Genomic DNA, 19,676 nt, shown 5'->3' with positions numbered 1-19,676 from the left:
CTCAGTTCTGGTACTGCCTCTTTCAGAAAATGTGGACTGGTGGCCTTTATGATGGGCTTTCAAAGGAATGAGGTAAGCCAACTCACCATATCCTCTCACTGTGTAAACCACTAGGCATCTACTGTGCTTGCCAATACAGTCACTTAGCAATCAAGTACATGTAAGATTTTAGATATTACAAACCTCTTACATTGACTTTAGGCTCTAGAACCATCAAAATGAATTATGCTTGTGAGAAAATTCACAAACAATAGCTCTTCTTCCCTTCACTATGCTTCTACAAAAACAGGACTGCCACAGGCAGTGGGGATGGCAGACAGAATTGTATCAAATATAATGATGGGATTATTATTTTTTTAAAGCCTCCATTTAAACCTGAGATAAGCAAACAGTTCAGGCTTTAAATAAAAGTCATCTTTCAAGGGCATTCATTACTGTGACTGGTATGTGTGGGTATTGGTAAAATTAATGGTCAAGCTAGAAACCTGACCTTCTCTACTCTTTCTAAGAGTTTAAGTCTTCAATTTGGTCTTAACCTCCTTCTTTCTATCAAGAAAAGTTCCAGTGCCCTTGTTGAAGAGATAAAACTGAATTTACACTAAAATTTGCAATTACTTTTAAGATCATTACCTTATTCCATTTCTCCTGCCTACCCACTCCCATCATTATTCTAGAGAGTACTGCTTGATTATCTAAGGACATGAAGTTCATGAAAAATGCCACGCTAGGGATGATGTTGATATCTGACAACAATCAATTTTATTAAAGAAATAGGAGGGCTTACATAAGATGAGGTTTTCACTAAATACATTTTCTTCATTGAATTACAGTTTAGAAGGTGTATTCCACCAATTCTGAAGTCTTATATCTATCCTGAATTCCTGAAATACTTTTGGAAATTCAGAAAAGGGAAAGGTTGACAAATAGTCTCAGTGTGCATCAGTAAAATTAACACACAGTACCTCAAAGCACAGACACTTAAACTCCAAAAAAATAAAAAAGGATATTTCTGGGTCAAGCTCCTCTTTCCAGTAATCTAATTGAAGGTGTTAAAAGTGAAAGGTCAATCTCAAAGGGAGTATTTCAACCATGCAATAAGAGAAAAAAAGAATCACTGAAGCTGTGGTTGGTAGCTAACAGCCACCACTGCCCATGTGAGAGTGTTCCTTTGCTCAAGAACCTTAACTACCCATATGGTAGAGTCTAATGTGCCCATACAGGACCTGGAACATATTCTGATTAAAAAAAAAATAACTAAATGAACAAATGAATAACTAAAAGTTCTCAATGATAGGGTCTTTGTGAAGGTAGATGTATTATCAGGCCATCTAATATTAGAATCACAGGTCTAGTTCCTTTAAATCTGACCCTTCTGATATTTGGCATTTGATGTAACTGATGAGAGGAACTTAGTGTCCTCAATCCCATTGTAAATGGTGACACTGGCATCCTGATTTTAAACATCAGTCTCTGACTTGAGTTCTTGTGGAGTGCTGACAAATCAGGCTTCTGAGTCTGTATGCCTGAGCCAGATCTTGGACACCGGAAAATTCATCAAGATATTGCCACTGGGAGTAGAGTAAAGGATTCGGGTTGCCAATTAGCCTTAACCAAAAGACATTCTATCTGATCATGTGTCCTTTTCATATTTCTACTACTGTACTTTCTGCAAAATCAGCACCAATGCCCATGACTCAATTATTTCTCCCCATGCAGCCAACTCTTTATTAAAATCTTATCTTGAAGAACAATTCTCCCTGGGACTGATCTATGCTTCTTGAGATTTCAGTCAATTTTGGTATCAAAAGCCCCTCCATATGGCTTTCCTTAGCTGCTAATAGCTCTCTCTCCATTATGGTTCCAAGCATTCCTTCATCCTGTTAAAGATGCGGCGGCGGCAGCCGTCCGTCTCGAGAGACGATGGTGTAGCTTCTTAAGAGTCTATCTGCACCGCCGAGAATGGCTGTGCAGTCCGACTCGGGAGTGACACGGTATCTGTCTCCTCCCGTGTTGAATCGACATCTTGCGATGACGCTGGAGTGTCCTCTCCAGTGAAGCTGAAGCTACAGAGCCTGGGCAGGGTGATATGGAGGGTCTGCTGTTGCCCATGCAGCAGACCCCCCCTCTCTTCGCAGCTGAAGGGTCCAAGGGAAAGACGGAGTCAATACAGCTTGGCTTCAGGTGCGCCGCAGGAGTTGCCGGTGTTGACTACAACGTCAAACCGCCTTAGGGACTCCGGCTCCGGATTTTCTGTCGGGGTTTACTCCCTTAGCCTTTCCCCTGAAGAGGTATGCCGCAAGGCAGCGGAGGTTTTTTGGAGTCAGAATTTTCCTTCTCTGATGTGCCCTGACTGGAAGATCGAACCAGCGACACTTAGCTCGCAGGCCGATGCTCAATCCACTGAGCCAAACCAGCCAGGGCTTGTTAAAGATGATAGTATTAACAAAAGATGAAATGTTTTGGTTGCCTTTTAAGCGTTTGAATCAGTGAAAAGATTCATGTCATGGTCTCCTTCACCTCTAGGAACCACTTTTTGAACATAGCTCTTCAGGACATACCAATCATCAAAGGCTGACTCTATGTCAAATTCTATGCTGTTGGAGAGCAACAGAAAATAAATAATGTGCCTGAGCAATATTACAAGACTAGAAGGCTATTAACATATACATCTTCTGGGTAAAACTATACATTGAATAGTAAGGAGAGTTTGGATTGGAAGCCCCAGCTCTGCATTTATATGCTGTGTAGTCCTGCACAAGTCACTTAAGCTCTGTAAGCCCTATCTCTTAGTTTGCAAAATAGGAAAAGATTAATTTTTCTCTTACCTTCACTCACAGGGTGGAATGAAGGATCAGATGAACTAATGGATATGAAATTGCTTTGTAAATGTTAAAGAATAATTCATTTGTAACTCACTATTACTTTTATCACCATCATCATCATCAATCTGCTATTAAGGAGAGAAGATTCTGTTGGATAACTGGCTGTTAACTTAAGGTGCCATTCCCCTCTGCAGAAAAATGCTCATGGCACTACAGTTAGTGCTATTGCCACTCACAGTAACAGCATGATTGCTACTTACAGAGTAGCCTTCCACAGAGCAAAATGAATCAAATACTGTGACACCTGAATTGCTGGGTATCAAATCTCTCTTATTATCTTCCCAAGGAAAACAACGGGTTGCAGCTGGAAAGAAACCATCTGACCTGAGGACAGATTATGTTGGCTTCAAGTTGCTAGAATCAGCTCCTCAGAAAGAAATATTTGTAAAGATATGGTACTGTACACCTCCCCCCCGCCATTTAATTGGATCTGAATTTGAACTCCACATTCAGAAAGCTCTTCCGTCAGTTTTTGTCAAAGACTTCTCATTGAGTTGCTTGAAATATCTGTTAAAGAGTTAGCCTAAAGCAGTGTCTTTTGAATATCCAGCTCACTAATTCAGGTACTGGAGCACAGTGAGTGTACACCACCAGCTTGCAAATGGACAAACTACTCAAAAGACATTTTCCACTTCTTCAACATAGTTCCAAGAAAGAATAAGAAATGCCTCATACCTCTAATGGAAGCTATTTGGTACAGAAACAAATTATTCAGGTCCATGGACATAGAAATGCCTTTTGTGAATAAAAGTGAAAGGAAGAGACAGCAAAACAGCATCTGAAGTCATGAAGTCATCACCAACAAGCACATGACTCAAATAAAAATGAAACACTTATTTGAAAAATAGGTTACCCACACACCCACTAGCCGTTGTTAGTTTTTGTATAAAGGAAAACAACCAGCATTTTGTATAAATTTAAAGGAAAACAAACTTTTTGCTCTTTGTTAGTAGTTACTGTAAATATTAGAGCAAATTGCATTTTTTGTTACAATAAAATCATAGATTTCAAAATGCCCAGGCATAAAACCTGACATCAAAATGTATATATTTTATGATATTGGAAGATGAGCCCCAAATGATGTGTTTAATACATTTGTTCTTTCTGGAAGAGATGAGGTATAATGGTACACAATCACCTTGTAGCTAGGAATGATGTAAAGAACCCTGAACTACAAGTACTAAATCAAACTAAATAGTCTATTATCTTATTTTTCTCTTTCATACTTGTCTTCACTTCCTGAAGTTCTCATTACAACTGCATAATTTCATCCCCACCCCAACTCCCACAGATTTTCTTCAGAAAAGGAGGGTAGCTTTTCCCTTCTCTTTTCCCTCAGAACCACAGTTTCTCCCCATAAATGTTCATGGAGTGAGACTCATAGGCAAATTATTGCAATGAGCAATAATACCTTTTTGGATAGGAAAACTAAGTTAATGCTGCTTTGTCTTTTTACAAATACTTAGAATATTTTTAAAATTTGCTTTCATTGTCCCTTGAGAAATGATAACCTATTCTAGAAGAAAGGTTAATGGAAAAACATGAACTATATTGTGATATCAAATACAGATTCCTTTTTCCAAAGCTAAAAACCACAGTCCTCCATCATTCAATCCTAAAGACATAAAATTGCTGGCTAATGGGCTGTCAACAAATGACAATTATTGAATGAATAATAAAGGAATAATAGAAATGTAATTTCCACTTACGTCAACCACAAAAATCTTCTGGGAATCATCCAAAAACTGCACTTTTAAATGCAGCATTCTCGGAGAGGCTGTTGAGCTGGGAGCAGGCTCAGAGTGCTGTGAGTGCTGTGACAGGAAGGGGGTTTTCTCAAGGAATCTCACTCTCAGCTGGATTCACTGCTCTCCGGCCCCTCCACCCCAACCCCCACCCAAACACCCCACCCTCAGCAGGGCACACTTCTGTTTGCTTGAATTAATGCACAACAAGGGTGTTTGTGCTGCCAAGTGCTGGTGATCAATAGCATCTGGGAAGTCTATTATTTGGTCAATGTCAAACCCAACTGGACTCCCTCTAGTCCTCTTAAACTCAGTGCCTTCCTTGAAAGAAAAATAAAAAGAAAGAAGGCAATTGTGACCCTTGGGGATTTTCTTTATTTCACAAGACCGCAATTTGAAGATGTTACATGAAGCATCAATAAGCAGAGAACAGTCATTTTCAAAACAAAAAGGGCTGGAGTTAGTCTAATATTGTACTAGAAATTTCATGGTTGAACGAAGAAACTTTATATATAATAATATTAATTGACCTTGAATTTACATAATTTAAGAATGAAAACTTTATAAAAAGGAATATATAAAAAAGCCTCACTTCTACTTCTGGCCCCTTGATTCTGTACCCCCATTGCACCTTACTATTAATTAGTTTTATTACTTTTTTTGGTTACTGTTATTTAGCCTTCAATGTTTCCTTATGCAGGTATTGTACAAGCAAATATAAATGCATTTCTCAGATGTAGGTAGCATACCATTGCACTGTTTTCTGTCTTCCTTTCCTTACTTAATATGTTCATGTGATCTCTCTTTAGCTATGCATGGTAAGTTTCCTCATTTCTTTTTAGAAATGCATAATTTTGCACTATGTCAGTGATGAGCATTTTACTCAAATACTCCCCTATTGGTGGACATGGGGTTGTTTCCAATATTTTTCTATTATAAACAGGGTTGAGATGAGTATCCTTGAATGTATGTCATTTTATATAAGTATAACTCTATGGTAGATTTCCAGAGCAAAATCTGGTCAAAGATAATGTATTGGTCATTTTGATAGCTATTTCTAAATTTTCTTCCATAATGGTTGTTATGGGTTGAATTGTGTCCTCCAAAACTCTTGTGTTGAATGGAGTTCTAACACCCAGATACACAGAATGTGACTGCATTTGGAGATAGGGCCTATAAAGAACTAATTAAGTTGAAATTAAGTCATTAGGGTGGTCTCTATTCCATTCTAACGTGTTTTTATGAGTAGAGGAGATTAGAACACAAACATGAGCAGAGAGACCATTTGAAGACACAGAAATTAGAAGATGGCCACCTACAAGCTAAGAAGAGAGGATTCAGTAGAAACTAATCCTGGTAGTGTCTTGATCTTAAACTTCTAGCTTCCGTAATTGTGAGAAAATAAATTCTGTTGTTTAAGCCACCCAGTCTGTGGAACTTAGTTATGGCTAACTTACCAAACTAATAAAAAGCATTGTGCCTATTTGTAGTTCCACCAGCAATATATGAGAGTGCCTATTTTCTCCAGGCTCACTAACAGAGTGTGATGTCAAACTTTTAGATTTTTGTCAAGTTGATAAGTGAGAAAAAGAATCTCAGTGTAGTTTTAAATAAGAATTATTTATATTATTAAAGAAGTTGACTCTTTTCAGATGTTTAAGGGCCATTTGGATTTCTTTATTTCTGAGCTATCTGTTCATGAAGTTCCATATTCCCTTTCCAAAATATTAGTTATTGAACATTTTTTCATGTGCCTGTTGGCCATCTATATGTCTTATTTGAGAAAATGTCTAGTCACACCTGCCATTTTTCAATTGGGTTGTTTGTTTTTTGCTGTTGTTGTTGAGTTTTCTGAGTTCTTTGTATGTTTTGGATATACAGTAGTCTCTCTCTATATCGTGGTTCACTTATCGTGGCCTCACTGTATCACGGGATTTTAAATAAATTATATTTAATTATTTATTGCAGATTTTTTGCTATATTGAAGGATTTTGTGGTACTGTGCACGTATGTTGTTAAAGTTACGTAGGTTTAAGAGTATAGAATATGTTTACGAACATAAGTAGTGTTTATGAAAGTGTGGAAAAAGTTAATAAGGGACTGGGAACAGTTTATAAGTGTGTGGGAAGGGTTTATAAAGCCTTAAAATATATATAAATATTAAAATAAATGTAAGATTCCTACTTCGTGGATTCTCACTTATCATGGGGGAGGTCTAGAACGTAATACCCGCAATAAGTGAGAGAATACTGTAATGCCTTATTGGATATATGGTTTATAAATATTTTCTCCCATTCAGTAGGTTTCCTTTTTGTTTCGATGATAAAGGCCTCCACTGTGTAGTTTTTTTATTTGATGTAGTCCCATCTGTTTATTTTTTATATTTCTTCCCTTGCCTTTGGAGTCATATTTATAACAATATCACTAAGGCCAATGTTAAGGAACTTACTTCCTATGTGTTCTTCTAAGGATTTAAGATTTTAGGTCTTACATTCAAGTCTTTAACCCATCTTGAATTAATTCTTGTGTATGGTAATACAAATCAAAATTGCAATGAGATAACACCTCACACCTATTGGAATGGCTATTTACTTTCTGTACAAGAAATAACAGGATGTGGAGAAAAGGGAACCCAGATATACTGTTGGTGGCTATGTAAATTGGTGCTTCTACAGAAAAGAGTATGAAAATCTCTAAAAAATAGAGTGCAAATCTACCATATGATCCAGCTATTCCACTTCTGTGGATTCATATAAAAAATATAAAAATGTTAATTTGAAAAGACATATTTACCTCTATGTTCATTGCAACATTATTTACAATAGTCAAGATATAAAAACAACCTAAGTGTTCATCAATGGATGAGTGGATAAGGAAGATGTCACACACACAATGGACTGCTTCTCAGCCATGAAAAAGAATGAAATCTTGGCATTTGCAACAACATGGATGGATCTTGAGGGTATTATTGTAAGTGAAAAATAAGTAACATCAAGAAAGACAAATATCATATAATTTTATTTATACATGTAATATAAAAAAACAAATGAACAAACAAAACAAAACAAAAATTAATTCATAGATACAGAGAACAGATTGGTGGTTACCAGAAGGGAAGGGTGTTAGGGATGGGTGAAAGGGGTAAAGGGGCTAAATTGCAAGATGATGGATAGTAACCAAATTTTGGGGGTGATCACTTTGAAATATATACAAATGTGAAATTATGATGTTATACACCTGACACATGTAATAAAAAATATAAAATATAGGTAATTGTTCTTTCTCCTCAATCTAGGAATTCTTTAAACATTAGGAAAATTAGCCCTTTGTGATATGAGTTACAAATATTTTCTCCCTTTTGTCATTTGTATTTTGATTTGCTTATGATGCATGTGTGTGTTCTTATATGTCATGAGAAGTTTTTGATTATCATATAGTGAAATCTAACAATAATTTTAAATGGCCTCTGGATTTTGAGTCATAGTTAGAAAGATTTTTTATGATATTATGACTTATATTTAAGTATTTTATCCATTTTTGAGTTTATTCTAGTGTATGGTGTAAATTAGTGGTCTAGTTTCATTTTTTGCATGTACCAGTCCAGTTCTCCCAACACCATTTATTGAAGAGGATATTTTTACTCCATTATAAGCTCATGCCCTTTTTGTCAAATATTATTTGACCATAGAGACATGGGTTTATTTCTGGGCTCTCTGTTCTTGTCCATTGATCTGTATGCCTATTCATATGCCAGTACAAGAATGTTTTGATTACAGTGGCCTTATAGTATAGTTTGAAATCAGGTATTGTGATCCCTCAAACTTTGTTTTTCTTTCTCAAGATTGCTGAGGCTATTTAGGATCCTTTTTAGTTCCATGTAAATTTTTGGAATACTTTTTCTAGATCTGTGAAATATGCCATTGGCATTTTAATAAGAATTGCATTGAATCTATATATTGCTTTGGGCAGCATGGTCATTTCAATGATGCTAATTCTTCCAATCCATGTACAGGGTATATGCTTCCATTTATTTTTATCTTCCTCAATTTCTTTCTTCAATGTTCTATAGTTTTCCAAGTACAGGTCTTTTACCTCTTTGGTTAAATTTATTCCTAGGTACTTTATTTTTTTTGTTGCTATATTAAATATAAATTTTGATACCATAAAAGTCCTAGCAGAAAACATGGGAAGTAAAATTTCAGATATCCCACATAGCAATATTTTTACCAATATAACTCTTAAGGCAAGGGAAATAAAGGAAAAAATAAACAGGTGAGGACTACATCAAATTAAAAAGCTTCTGCACAGCTAAAGAAGCCATCCATCATCAAAATGAAAAGGGAATTGACTATATGAAAGAATATATTTGCCAATGATACATTAGACAAGGGTTTAATCTCCAAAATATAAGAATAACTCATATGATTCAACACCAGGAAGACAAACAACCCAATTAAAAAATGGGCAAAGGACCTTTTTTTAAAAATAGAGAGAGGGGAAAGGAGAAAGAGAGGGAGAGAAACATCACTGTGTAGTTGCCTCTCATGCGTTCCCAACTGGGGACATGATGTGCAACCTAGTTATGTGCCCTGACTGGGAATTGAACCAGTGACACTTGGTTCACAGGTTGATGCTCAATCCACTGAGCCACAGCAGCCAGGGCCTGGGCAAAAGACCTTTGTAGTCACTTCTCCAGGAATACATACAGATGGCCCATAGACATATGAAAGAATGCTCAACATCACTAGCCATAAGAGAGATGCAAATTAAAACCACAATGAGATATCACCTAACACCTACCAAAATGGCTATCACTAATAAATCAGCAAACAATACATGCTGACGAGGATGTGGAGAAAAGGGAACCCTAGTGCACTATTGATGGGAATGCAGACTGGTGCAGCCACTGTGGAAAACAGTATGGAATTTTCTCAATAAATTAAAATTGGAACTACCTTTTGACCCAGTGATTCCACTGCTGGGTATATACCCTAAGAGTCCAGAAACACCAATGCAAAAGAATGTATGCATTCCTATGTTCATTACAGTGCTATTTACAATAGCCAAGATTCGGATACAGCTTCAGTGCCGATCAGTAGATGTGCGGATTAAAAACTGTGGTATGTTTACAGAATGGAATACTATGCAGCAAAAAAAAAAAAATTCTACCTTTTCTGGCAGCATGGATAGAACTGGAGACTCTTTTGCTAAGTGGAAAAAGCCAGTTGGTGAAAGACAAATACTGTATGTCCTCACTTATAAAAGGAATCTAATGAACAAAATAAACTAACAAGCAAAATAGAACCAGAGACATAGAACCATGGAATAGACTGACAGCTGTAAGAGGAGAGGAGGAAGGTAGGAACTGATTAAAGGAAGATGAAGGGATTAGTCAAAGAACATATATGATGGACCCATGGACATAGATAAGAGTGTGGGGCTTAACTATGGATTTCGGTTGGGGCGAGGTCTCAGGGAAGCACCAGGGCAAGGTGAACAGTGTTAGCCAGGTTGGTGGAAACTTAAGATATGGCCCCCTTCTGCTGGTTTTTTGAGGGGTGGGCTCAGCATAGTAATAATGGCCTCTACCAACATTTCTGTCTGGTAGAAAACTGCCTCTCCAATCCTGATCCTGTAGCCAGTTCCTCCCATTATGTTCCTGGAGCCATTCAAACTCTTCTCCAACACTTGCTGTTTGTTGAATTATTGACGATAGCCATCTCTGACAGGTGTGAGGTGTATCTCATTTTGGTTTTAATTTGCATTTCTGTGATGATTAGTTACCCTGAGCATCTTTTTATATGTCTATTGTCCATCTCTATGTCCTCTTTGGAGAACTTTCTAATTAGGTCCTCTCCATTTTTAATTGGATTGTTAGGGCTTTTTGGCGTTGAGTTGTATAATTTCTTTATAAATTTTAGATATTAACTAATTATTAGATGTATCATTGGCGATTATGTTTTTCCATCAGTGGGATGTTTATTCATTTTGTTGATAATTTCCTTTGCTGTACAAAAAGTTTTTAATTTTATGTAGTTTTATTTGTTTAGTTTCTCTTTTGTTTCTTTTGCCACATATTAGAAAAAATATTAGTAAGAGAAATGTCCAAGATTTTCCTACCTATGTTTTCTTCTAGGATTTTTATGGTATCCAGTTTTACATTTAAGTCTTAATCCATTTTGAGTTTATCCTTTTATATGGTTTAAAAAGGTGGTCTAGTTTCATTTTTTCAAGTGTCTGTACAATTTTTCCAACACCATTTATTGAATAGATTATCTTTTCCCCATTGAATGTTCTTGCCTCCTTTGTCAAATATTAACTGACCAGATAGAAGTGGGTTTATTTTGGGGCTTTTTATTCTATTCCATTGATGTATGATCTATATGTCTATTTTTATGCCAGTACCATACTCTTTTGATTACTATGGCTTTGTATTATAGTCTGATACAGTGTGATCTCTCTAACTTTCTTCTTCTTTCTCAAAATTGCTGTGGCTATTCAGGGTCTTTTGTGATTCCATATAAATTTTTGAATTATTTGTTGTAGTTCTGTGAAATGTATCATTGGCATTTTGATAGGAATTGCATTGCTATAGATTGTTTTGAGTAGTATGGACATTTAACAATGTTAATTCTTCCTATCCATGAGTATGTATATATTTCCATTTATTTGTGTCTTCTTAAATTTATAATTTTCCAAGTACAGGTATTTTACTTCTTGAGTTCAATTTATTCTTAGGTATTTTAAAATATAATTGTAAACGCAATTGTTTTCTTAGTTCCCCTTTCTGATAGTTCATTATTGATATATAAAATACAACCAATTTTTGAATATTTATTTTGTATCCTGCTACTTTACTGAATTTAGTTATCTTGAAAACATATTGAACTTTCTTAAATGTTTCATATTTCTTTATTTGATTCTTGTGTTTTTAGGTATAAAACAATTACATTGTGAATAGGAATTGTTTTATCTTTTTCTTCCCAACTTTTATAATGCTAACTTATTTCTTTTGTTTAATTGGGCTAGCTAATACTTTCACTGAAATGTTAAATAGAGTAAGAGCCATGGCAAATTTCAAACAGCTGTCCCAGTTCTGAAAGTGAGGAAAGAATATTGTTGGCATAGGATGGAACTACACAGTCTACTCAAGAGTGATGGAAAGTGCAGTGATGAGGGAGCCTATCCTCTTCCTGAAGCCATCCACCATCTATGCCCTAAGCGTTACCCATTCTCATGCCCACCTGCAATTGAAACCAGCACCATGAGTTCAAATAGCATAGTGATGGGCAATAAAAGAATACCATGTCCATGGACTACATGGCCAACTATGTCCTGGGCCTGGACATGATGGTCAGAGATGTTCAGAGTGAGTGCAAGAAGAAGGGGCTGCCCTGGACTCTGGTAAAATGCCTCACTGCCAAAGAGATATCCCTGACCCTCAAAACCTGTAGCTCTGGTTTAAGGTCAATGGCAAACTCAGACAGGAGGGTGAGATATCCTCCATGATTTTTTCCATATCCTATATCATCAGCTACATTTATAAGGTAACGACCCTGGAGAAGGAGAAATCTCTGGGGCACCAAAAGGAGTTGGACCCATTAAAAAAAAAAAAAACAATATCCAGGCTGGCATACTCAGAGTCATCAATATGAGGTTTAAGGTGAAAAGTACTCTAATAGCTAATGAGTTTCAGTAAAGAAGGCAACAAGACAGAGCAAGCAAGGGTTATTTAATGTGACCATCCTTTAATACAGAACTGTTTTTTTAAAATGATTTACTTGATTTGCTATACCTCAACTCAAAGAAGGTGGACCCTCTAAGAAAAACTTCTAGAAATGCTGGTTCAGAAATGGAAATAAGAAACAGTGTCTTTTAAGAAACAACCAGAATAAAGTATTTGTGATGCTTCCGAAAAGAATAGTTTATCATACCAAATGTTCAGAAAACTTTCTTTACTTTCCTAAAACTGGACTGGATAAGATGTTTCAGCAGGTCATTCTGGAATCAATATTTTGAGACTTAAAATCTGCAAGTAAAGTTGAAAAGCATGTTTCAACTCAGTATTACCCAAATTTTCTTGATCATGATACTCATTTGAATATATTTGTAAAGATAAAAATTCTCAAGTCATTGACCCATAAACTATGTTAAATAATAGTGGCAATAGTGGACATCCTTTTCTTTCTCCTGACTTTAGCAGGAATGCTTTCAGTGTTCCACCATTAAATATAACACTTGTTTCTGAAGGAGACATTTTCAAAAGTACATTTGAACATGATTGGGGAAGAAGCGCAAAACACCATCCTTTGTCTATATTAAACAAACTTATTCTATGTCACTAAATAAATAGGCTGGTAAAGTTAGACCAACGCAATGCTGTCATCTGATGAGCAAGAGTGCATAGCTTTACTAATATTTTAATAGCTCACAGCACAGTATCCACAACTTCAAGTGGAGAGACAGCTGTGAGGATGGTAGAAAAAATCAATCGCTCTGATGATCAAAAAATCTATTTTGAAAGTTACCATGATTGTGACCTGAGGAAGGTCATTCCAACTCCTTGTACCTCAGTTTTCTAACCTATAAAGTGACAATTCTAATTTATGGAGTTGTGTGAGAAATAAAGGATTTGGACATTTGAGAGCATGTATTTCAGTGTCTGACACACAGTATGGTCACAATAAATGTTTGTTCAATAGGTGAGTATTAAGGAAAGAAATATGAATAAATCATTGTTGCGAAGTTTAAAATGGTAAATGAAGAATGAGTTATTGCTCTGGGCAAGTACTCTGTTGGTTAGAGCATTATCCTGAAACACCAAGGTTGCATGTTTGATCCCCAGTCAGGGCACATACAAGAATCAACCAATGAGTGCATAAATAAGTGGAACAACAAATTAATCTCTCTCTCGCTCTCTCTCTCCCTCTCTCTAACTCTCTCTCCCTCTCTCTCTCACTCCTCCTCTTCCTCCTCATTCTCCTCCTCTCTCTTTCTCAAATCAATAAATACATTTTTTTAATAAGAATAAATTCTCTCTTTTCCTCTCTCTCTTTCCACCTAGACATTATTCCTTCGGCTATTACTGGCAAAATGTTACTAATAGACTATGATCCAAAACAGAAAACTGTCCTAAAGGAAATTTTCACATTCTACTTTAAAGTAAAAATCCAAAGTTGAGCTCACTCTTGGAAAAATTAGCTTGGCCAGTCTGTCTTCCCTTAGTCCCTCCACACATTGGGATGTGAAGAAGGAGAGCTGGGCAGTAGGCCAGAATAGGAACAAAAGGAGATTGGAGAATGGATTCCAGGGTTTGTGAGCTAGGATAGAAATAGAAGAGTATATTATACTACATAGCTTTTACAATTATCATTTAAAAATAAAATAAAAAGTATCTGTGACATGACTTTGAGGGATACAAGTTAAGAATTCTGACTAAAATTATGGTATTTCATTAGTACCTTATTACTTTAGGGTTAAGGGCTGTTCTTTTTTAGGGGTCCATTGTTTTTTCCTTTGCTTTATTGAGATGTTAAGTTTAAGGAGTACAACATGATAATTTGATATATATATATTATAAAATGATTACATCAGTAGGGTTAGTCAACAACTCCATTACCTCACATAATTACCATTTCTTTTTTGTTATGAGAACATTAAAATATACACTCAGCCCTGGCTGGTGTGGCTCAGTGGATTGAGCACCGGCCTGCAAACCAAAGGGTCATTGGTTCTATTCCAAGTCAGGGCACATGCCTGGGTTGTGGGACAGGTACCCAGTTGGGGCTGTGCAAGAAGCAACCACAACTTGGTGTTTCTCTCCCTCTCTTTCTCCCTCCCTGTCCTTCCCTCTAAAAGTAAATAAATAAAATCTTTTTAAAAATCTACACTCAGCAACTTTCGAGTATATAATACTGTGTCGTTAACTATAAACATCGTGCTGTACATTAGATGCCCAGAACTTATTAATCTTATCACTGGAAATTTGCCCAATCTGATTGTTTCCTCATCACCGCCCCAACCTCCACCCCCTGCAGCCCTTCACTATCACCATTTTACTTTGTTTCTGTTTGTTTGGCTTTTTTATATTCTACATATAAGTGACATCATACAGTATTTGTCTTTCTGTGTCTGACATTTCACTTAGCATAATACACTTAAGGTCCATCCATGTTGTCACAAATGGCATTATTTTCTACTTTCTCATGGCCTTAATAATATTCCCATGTGTATATGCCACATCTTTATTCATTCATTTGTTAATTGACACTTAGGTCGTCTCCATACCTTGGATATTATGAATAATGCTGCAATAAATATGTGAGTACAGTATCTCTTAGAGATCTTAATTTCACTTCCTCTGATGATTAGTAATGTTGAGCATCTTTTCATATACTTGTTGGCCATTTGTATATCTTCTTTAGAAATATTTGTACTCAGTTCCTGTGTCCATTTTTAAAACAGATTGCGTGTATGTGTATTTGCTATTGAGTTATATGAGTTTCTTATATATTTTGGTAGATGATTTTTAAATATTTTCTTTCATTCCATAGTGTGCCTTTTCAATTTGTTAACTGTGCATGTTGCTGTACATATGCTTTTTAGTTTTTAGTTTTATGTTTGTGCTTTTGGTGTTATATCCAAAAAATAATCAATGTTAAGACCAATGTCAAGGAAATTTTTTCCTCTGTTTTCTTCTAGGAGTCTTATTGTTTCAGATCTTAGGTTTAATTATTTAATCCATTTTGAGTGGGGTAATATAAGGGTTTATTTCATTTTTCTGTATGTAATTATCCAATTTTATTAATGTCATTAAGTATTCTTCATCAGAGAAGGAAAACTCTGACTCCAAAAAACCTCCGCTGCCTTGCGGCATACCTCTTCAGGGGAAAGGCTAAGGGAGTAAACCCCGACAGAAAATCCGGAGCCGGAGTCCCTAAGGCGGTTTGACATTGTAGTCAACACCGGCAACTCCTGCGGCGCACCTGAAGCCAAGCTGTATTGACTCCGTCTTTCCCTTGGATCCTTCAGCTGCGAAGAGAGGGGGGTCTGCTGCATGGGCAACAGCAGACCCTCCATATCACCCTGCCCAGGCTCTGTAGCTTCAGCTTCACTGGAGAGGACACTCCACCATCATTAAGTATTCTTGATTCCCTTGGCCAAAACTAGTTGACCATATAATATAGGCAAGGGGTTATTTCTGGGCAAATGATTCTGCACAATTGTTACATTTGGCCATTTTGATGCCAGTGCCACACTGTTTTTATTACTATATCTTTGTAGTATAGTTTGAAATTAAGATGTGTAATGCCTCCCACTTTGTACTTCCTTCTCAAAATTACTATATTAATTTAATGTCTTTTGTAGTTCTTTACAAACTTTAGGGATTTTTTAATATATATATCTGTCAAAAATATCACTGTGTCTTCAATCAGAATTGCATTGAGTCTATAGATGGCTTTGGGTAGTATGGACATTTTAACAATATTATTTCTCCTAATCCATGAACATGGGATATATTTCCTTTTATTTGTGTACTCTTCAATACCTTTATTCAATGTCTTACAGTTTCCACCACCCAGATCATTCATTTCCTTAGTTAAATTTATTTAAGTACACTTATTGCAGGTATTACATTCTAGACTGCCCCGTGAAATAGAACCTTACATTTATTCTACACATTTAAACCTATGTAACTTTAACAACATACATTTACAGTACTGCAAAATCCCGCGATATAGTGAAAAATCTGTGATAAATAATTAAATATAATATTTTTAAAAATCCCACGATACAGTGAGGCTGCAATAAGTGAACAGCAATATAGAGAAGGGTCTACTGTATTTTGTTTTTTTGATGCTATTGTGGATGTGATTATTTTCTTCATTTCTTTTCCAGATATTTCATTGTTATTATATAGAAATGCAACTGCTTTTTGTGTGTTGAGCTTGTACTCTTTAACTCTACTGAACTTATTGATTAGTTATGTTGTATTGCTATATATGTACTCACAGGTTGTTGTCAGGATAACTCAAGAAAGTAAACATGAATAACCTTGGTAGGTCAAGGGCCCTCAAATTGTTCTGGGGAAATGAGCTTTTGTTGAATGTTCATTATGAGTCAGGTACTTTACTAATCAATTAGCTAATCAACTCATTTAATTTCCTCATGAATCCATTACGTGGGTACTGTTTTGATCAGATGAGAAATGAAGATAGAGACTTCCGGCCAAGATGGACATGCTGCATCTTCCTCCACAACTAAGAAGGAATACAACTACGTCAAAACTAGAGACAACCAGAAGTTCCAGAAAATCAAGCTACAAGGAAGTCTAACAAAAAAAGAAATAAAGAAGAAATAATCATCCAGACAAGTAGGAGGGGTGGAGCTGGGGCAGAGAGGATGTGGTGTGGTGGTGGCAGCAGCAGCGGCAGTGGCGGGCTGGCGGAAAGTGCAGTTACATGTTTTTAAAAGTCAGGAGGGACACCTGGGGAGTGTTCCCAGTTCCTGACCAGACCCCCATGACTCACGGTCCCAGAACATGGGGAAATCAAGCCTCATTGATTCTGACTGTGCAAACCAATGGGGGTTAGGGCGGAGGAAGAAACTGCCAGTCTCTCAGCAGAGTCTGCTTGTTTGAAGGGCCCCCATGGTCCTAGAAAGTCTGAAGACCCACCCACTCTGGGAACGACGGCCAGGGCAATAGCTAGAGAGGCACCAGTCCCATACGGAAGTGGGAGAGGTGTTTAAAAAAGGGGCAAGTGCTCAGCAAGCGGCATTGTTCCCTCTCAGACTCCTCCCCCTCATACAGCATTACAACATGGTGAAATGGGTCATTCTGTACTGATGAATCCCTAAGTCTCCACCCCTTACAATGTAACAGGAGTGACAGCTCTATCTAAGACACAGAGTCAAACAAACACAGGAGCCCATCAAGATGAGGAGACAGAGAAGTATGGCCCAAAAGAACGAACGGATCAAGGTTCCAGTGGGAAAACTAAGTGATGAGGAGATAGCCAGCCTAACAGACACAAAATTCAAAACACTGGTGATAAAGATGCTCACAGGCTTGACAGATATGCTTGAGTATGGCAAATGCATAAGGGAAGAAGTGAAGGCTATGCTAAGTGAAACAAAGGAAAATCCACCCAAAACCAATGGTGAAGGGAAGGAAACCAGCCAGGGTTCAAATCAATGATTTGGAACATAAGGAAGAAAAAAAAAACAGTCAATCAGTACAGAATGAGGAAACAAGAATTGAAAAAAGTGAGAAGAGGCTTAGGAACCTCTGGGACAACTTTAAATGTGCCAACATCTGAATCATAGAGGTGCCAGAAGGAGAAGAGGAAGAGCAAGAAGTTGAAAGCTTATATGAAAAAATAATGAAGGAAAATTCCCCAAATTCGGCAAGGAAAATAGACATACAAGTCCAGGAAGCACAGAGAGTCCCAAACAAGCTAAACTCAAAGAGGACCACACCAAGACACATCATAATGAAAATTCCAAAGGTTCAAGATAAAGAGAGAATCTTAAAAGCAGCAAGAGAAAAGCAGATAGTTACCTACAAAGGGTTGCCTATAAGACTACCAGCTGATTTCTCGAAAGAAACTTTGCAGGAAAGAAGGGACTGGCAATAAGTATTCAATGTGATGAAAAGCAAGGAGCTACAACCAAGATTACTCTATCCAACAAAGCTATCATTTAGAAGGGCAGATGAAGTGCTTCCCAGACAATGAAAATAAAAAAAATATTTCATGCATAGTGAACTTGCAACAAAAGAAGAGGAAGCATATTTTAAAAGATGTGGCTACAAGATACAGCCAAAAGAGGAAAACTAGAAACCATTAACTTCATCAAATCCAGTATTAGAACTTGAACTGGCAGAGGAAAAGTTACCTATGATTCTTTCTAGGCAAGAGGTTGTCAGAAGATTGAGAGAAAGAGGAGAACCAATCAGACTATTTGGGGAAACTGATTATGATGCTTTTCAATGTTAAAAAAAAATAGAGATTCTCATGCCAGAAGTTAACAAGGGACTGAGGAATGATCTGAAAGCAGCTTTGGATAAGATTGATCAGCAATACCTCAATGAACTTCTAGGTAATCAGGAACCTGGAAAGGAAGACACACAGAATGATTTGAAAGTTCATGAAGAAACCACCGCAATTGAAGAGTTAGAGGTATTTGGGAGAATGTTTAGGAAAATGTGATGATCATAAAGACATGGACATCATTACAAAATTCCTTAAGTTCCTTCTTGGTGTTTGGGATAAAGAATTGAATGGCAGAGAAGACTATGTGAAGTGCAATGTGCAGGGCAAACTGAACAGTGCTACACAGAAAGACTGAGTCCTATCTCAGACCCCTTTTCAGAAAGCTACGGAAAAGGAATCTTCCTGCTGACATTAAAGAATCCATAACATATATTATTAAATTCATATTGTAGAGAGAATATGTAAAGGCTAATAATGTTTATCTTCAGATGGCCTTTGGAAATGCCCCTTGGCACATCAGTGTCACTATTGTTGGTATACATGCCAGGACTGGTAGGGAAAAGATTTTCTCCAAGCATGTTGCACATGTTTTAAATGATGAAACACAGAGGAAATATATTCAGGGATTGAAGAGGTTAATGACTGTTTGCCAGAAGCACTTTCCTACAGATCCCTCAAAATGTGTGGAGTACAATGCCCTCTGAGATCTGTGTATGATGTGTAGATAACAATAAGAAACTTAAGGCAGCATGGTATGGACTTTTTCTATTACCAGCAGGAACAAGGGAAGAAGAAAAATAGATTTTCTAGACTCTGAGTTCTACCTAATGCAGCTCTTGGTTTTAGGAAGTGTCTCAGTGTTCATATCACATCTGACTGCAAACTGACTTGTCTTGCTTATATTTTAAATAGTTAAAAAACTAAGATCAAAGAGATTTTCCCCCATAATTTAAATGTGTCACAGAAGGGGATTTAAAATGACTCCCTCTAGACCTGAAAGTTGCAGTTAGATGATTAAAAGGGAACATTTGAAGATAGACTTACTTGTTTCTGTA

General features: G+C 36.7%; 1 protein-coding gene and 2 pseudogenes across 1 annotated transcript in view; 2 read left to right on the top strand and 1 right to left on the bottom strand.

Moving 5' to 3' along the window:
* Positions 1 to 4,648, bottom strand: part of FRMD7 (FERM domain containing 7) — a 49,958-nt gene extending 45,310 nt beyond the window's left edge. Inside the window, exon 1 of the mRNA XM_090264033.1 lies at positions 4,592 to 4,648. Coding sequence (XP_090120159.1) covers positions 4,592 to 4,648 — 57 coding nt within the window. The remainder of the gene's footprint in view (positions 1 to 4,591) is intronic.
* A 7,046-nt stretch (positions 4,649 to 11,694) lies between these two features.
* Positions 11,695 to 12,326, top strand: LOC149990711 (oxaloacetate tautomerase FAHD1, mitochondrial-like; annotated as a pseudogene).
* Positions 12,327 to 18,525: 6,199 nt separating this feature from the next.
* Positions 18,526 to 19,325, top strand: LOC149990710 (pre-mRNA-splicing factor 18 pseudogene; annotated as a pseudogene).
* Positions 19,326 to 19,676: the final 351 nt, after the last annotated feature.

The sequence above is a fragment of the Furipterus horrens genome, unplaced genomic scaffold, assembly GCF_987537825.1.
Source record: "Furipterus horrens unplaced genomic scaffold, mFurHor1.1.pri manual_scaffold_17, whole genome shotgun sequence".
Taxonomy (NCBI): domain Eukaryota; kingdom Metazoa; phylum Chordata; class Mammalia; order Chiroptera; family Furipteridae; genus Furipterus; species Furipterus horrens.
Note: the sequence above shows the minus strand (reverse complement) of the source record. Positions and strands in the feature narration are given on the sequence as shown.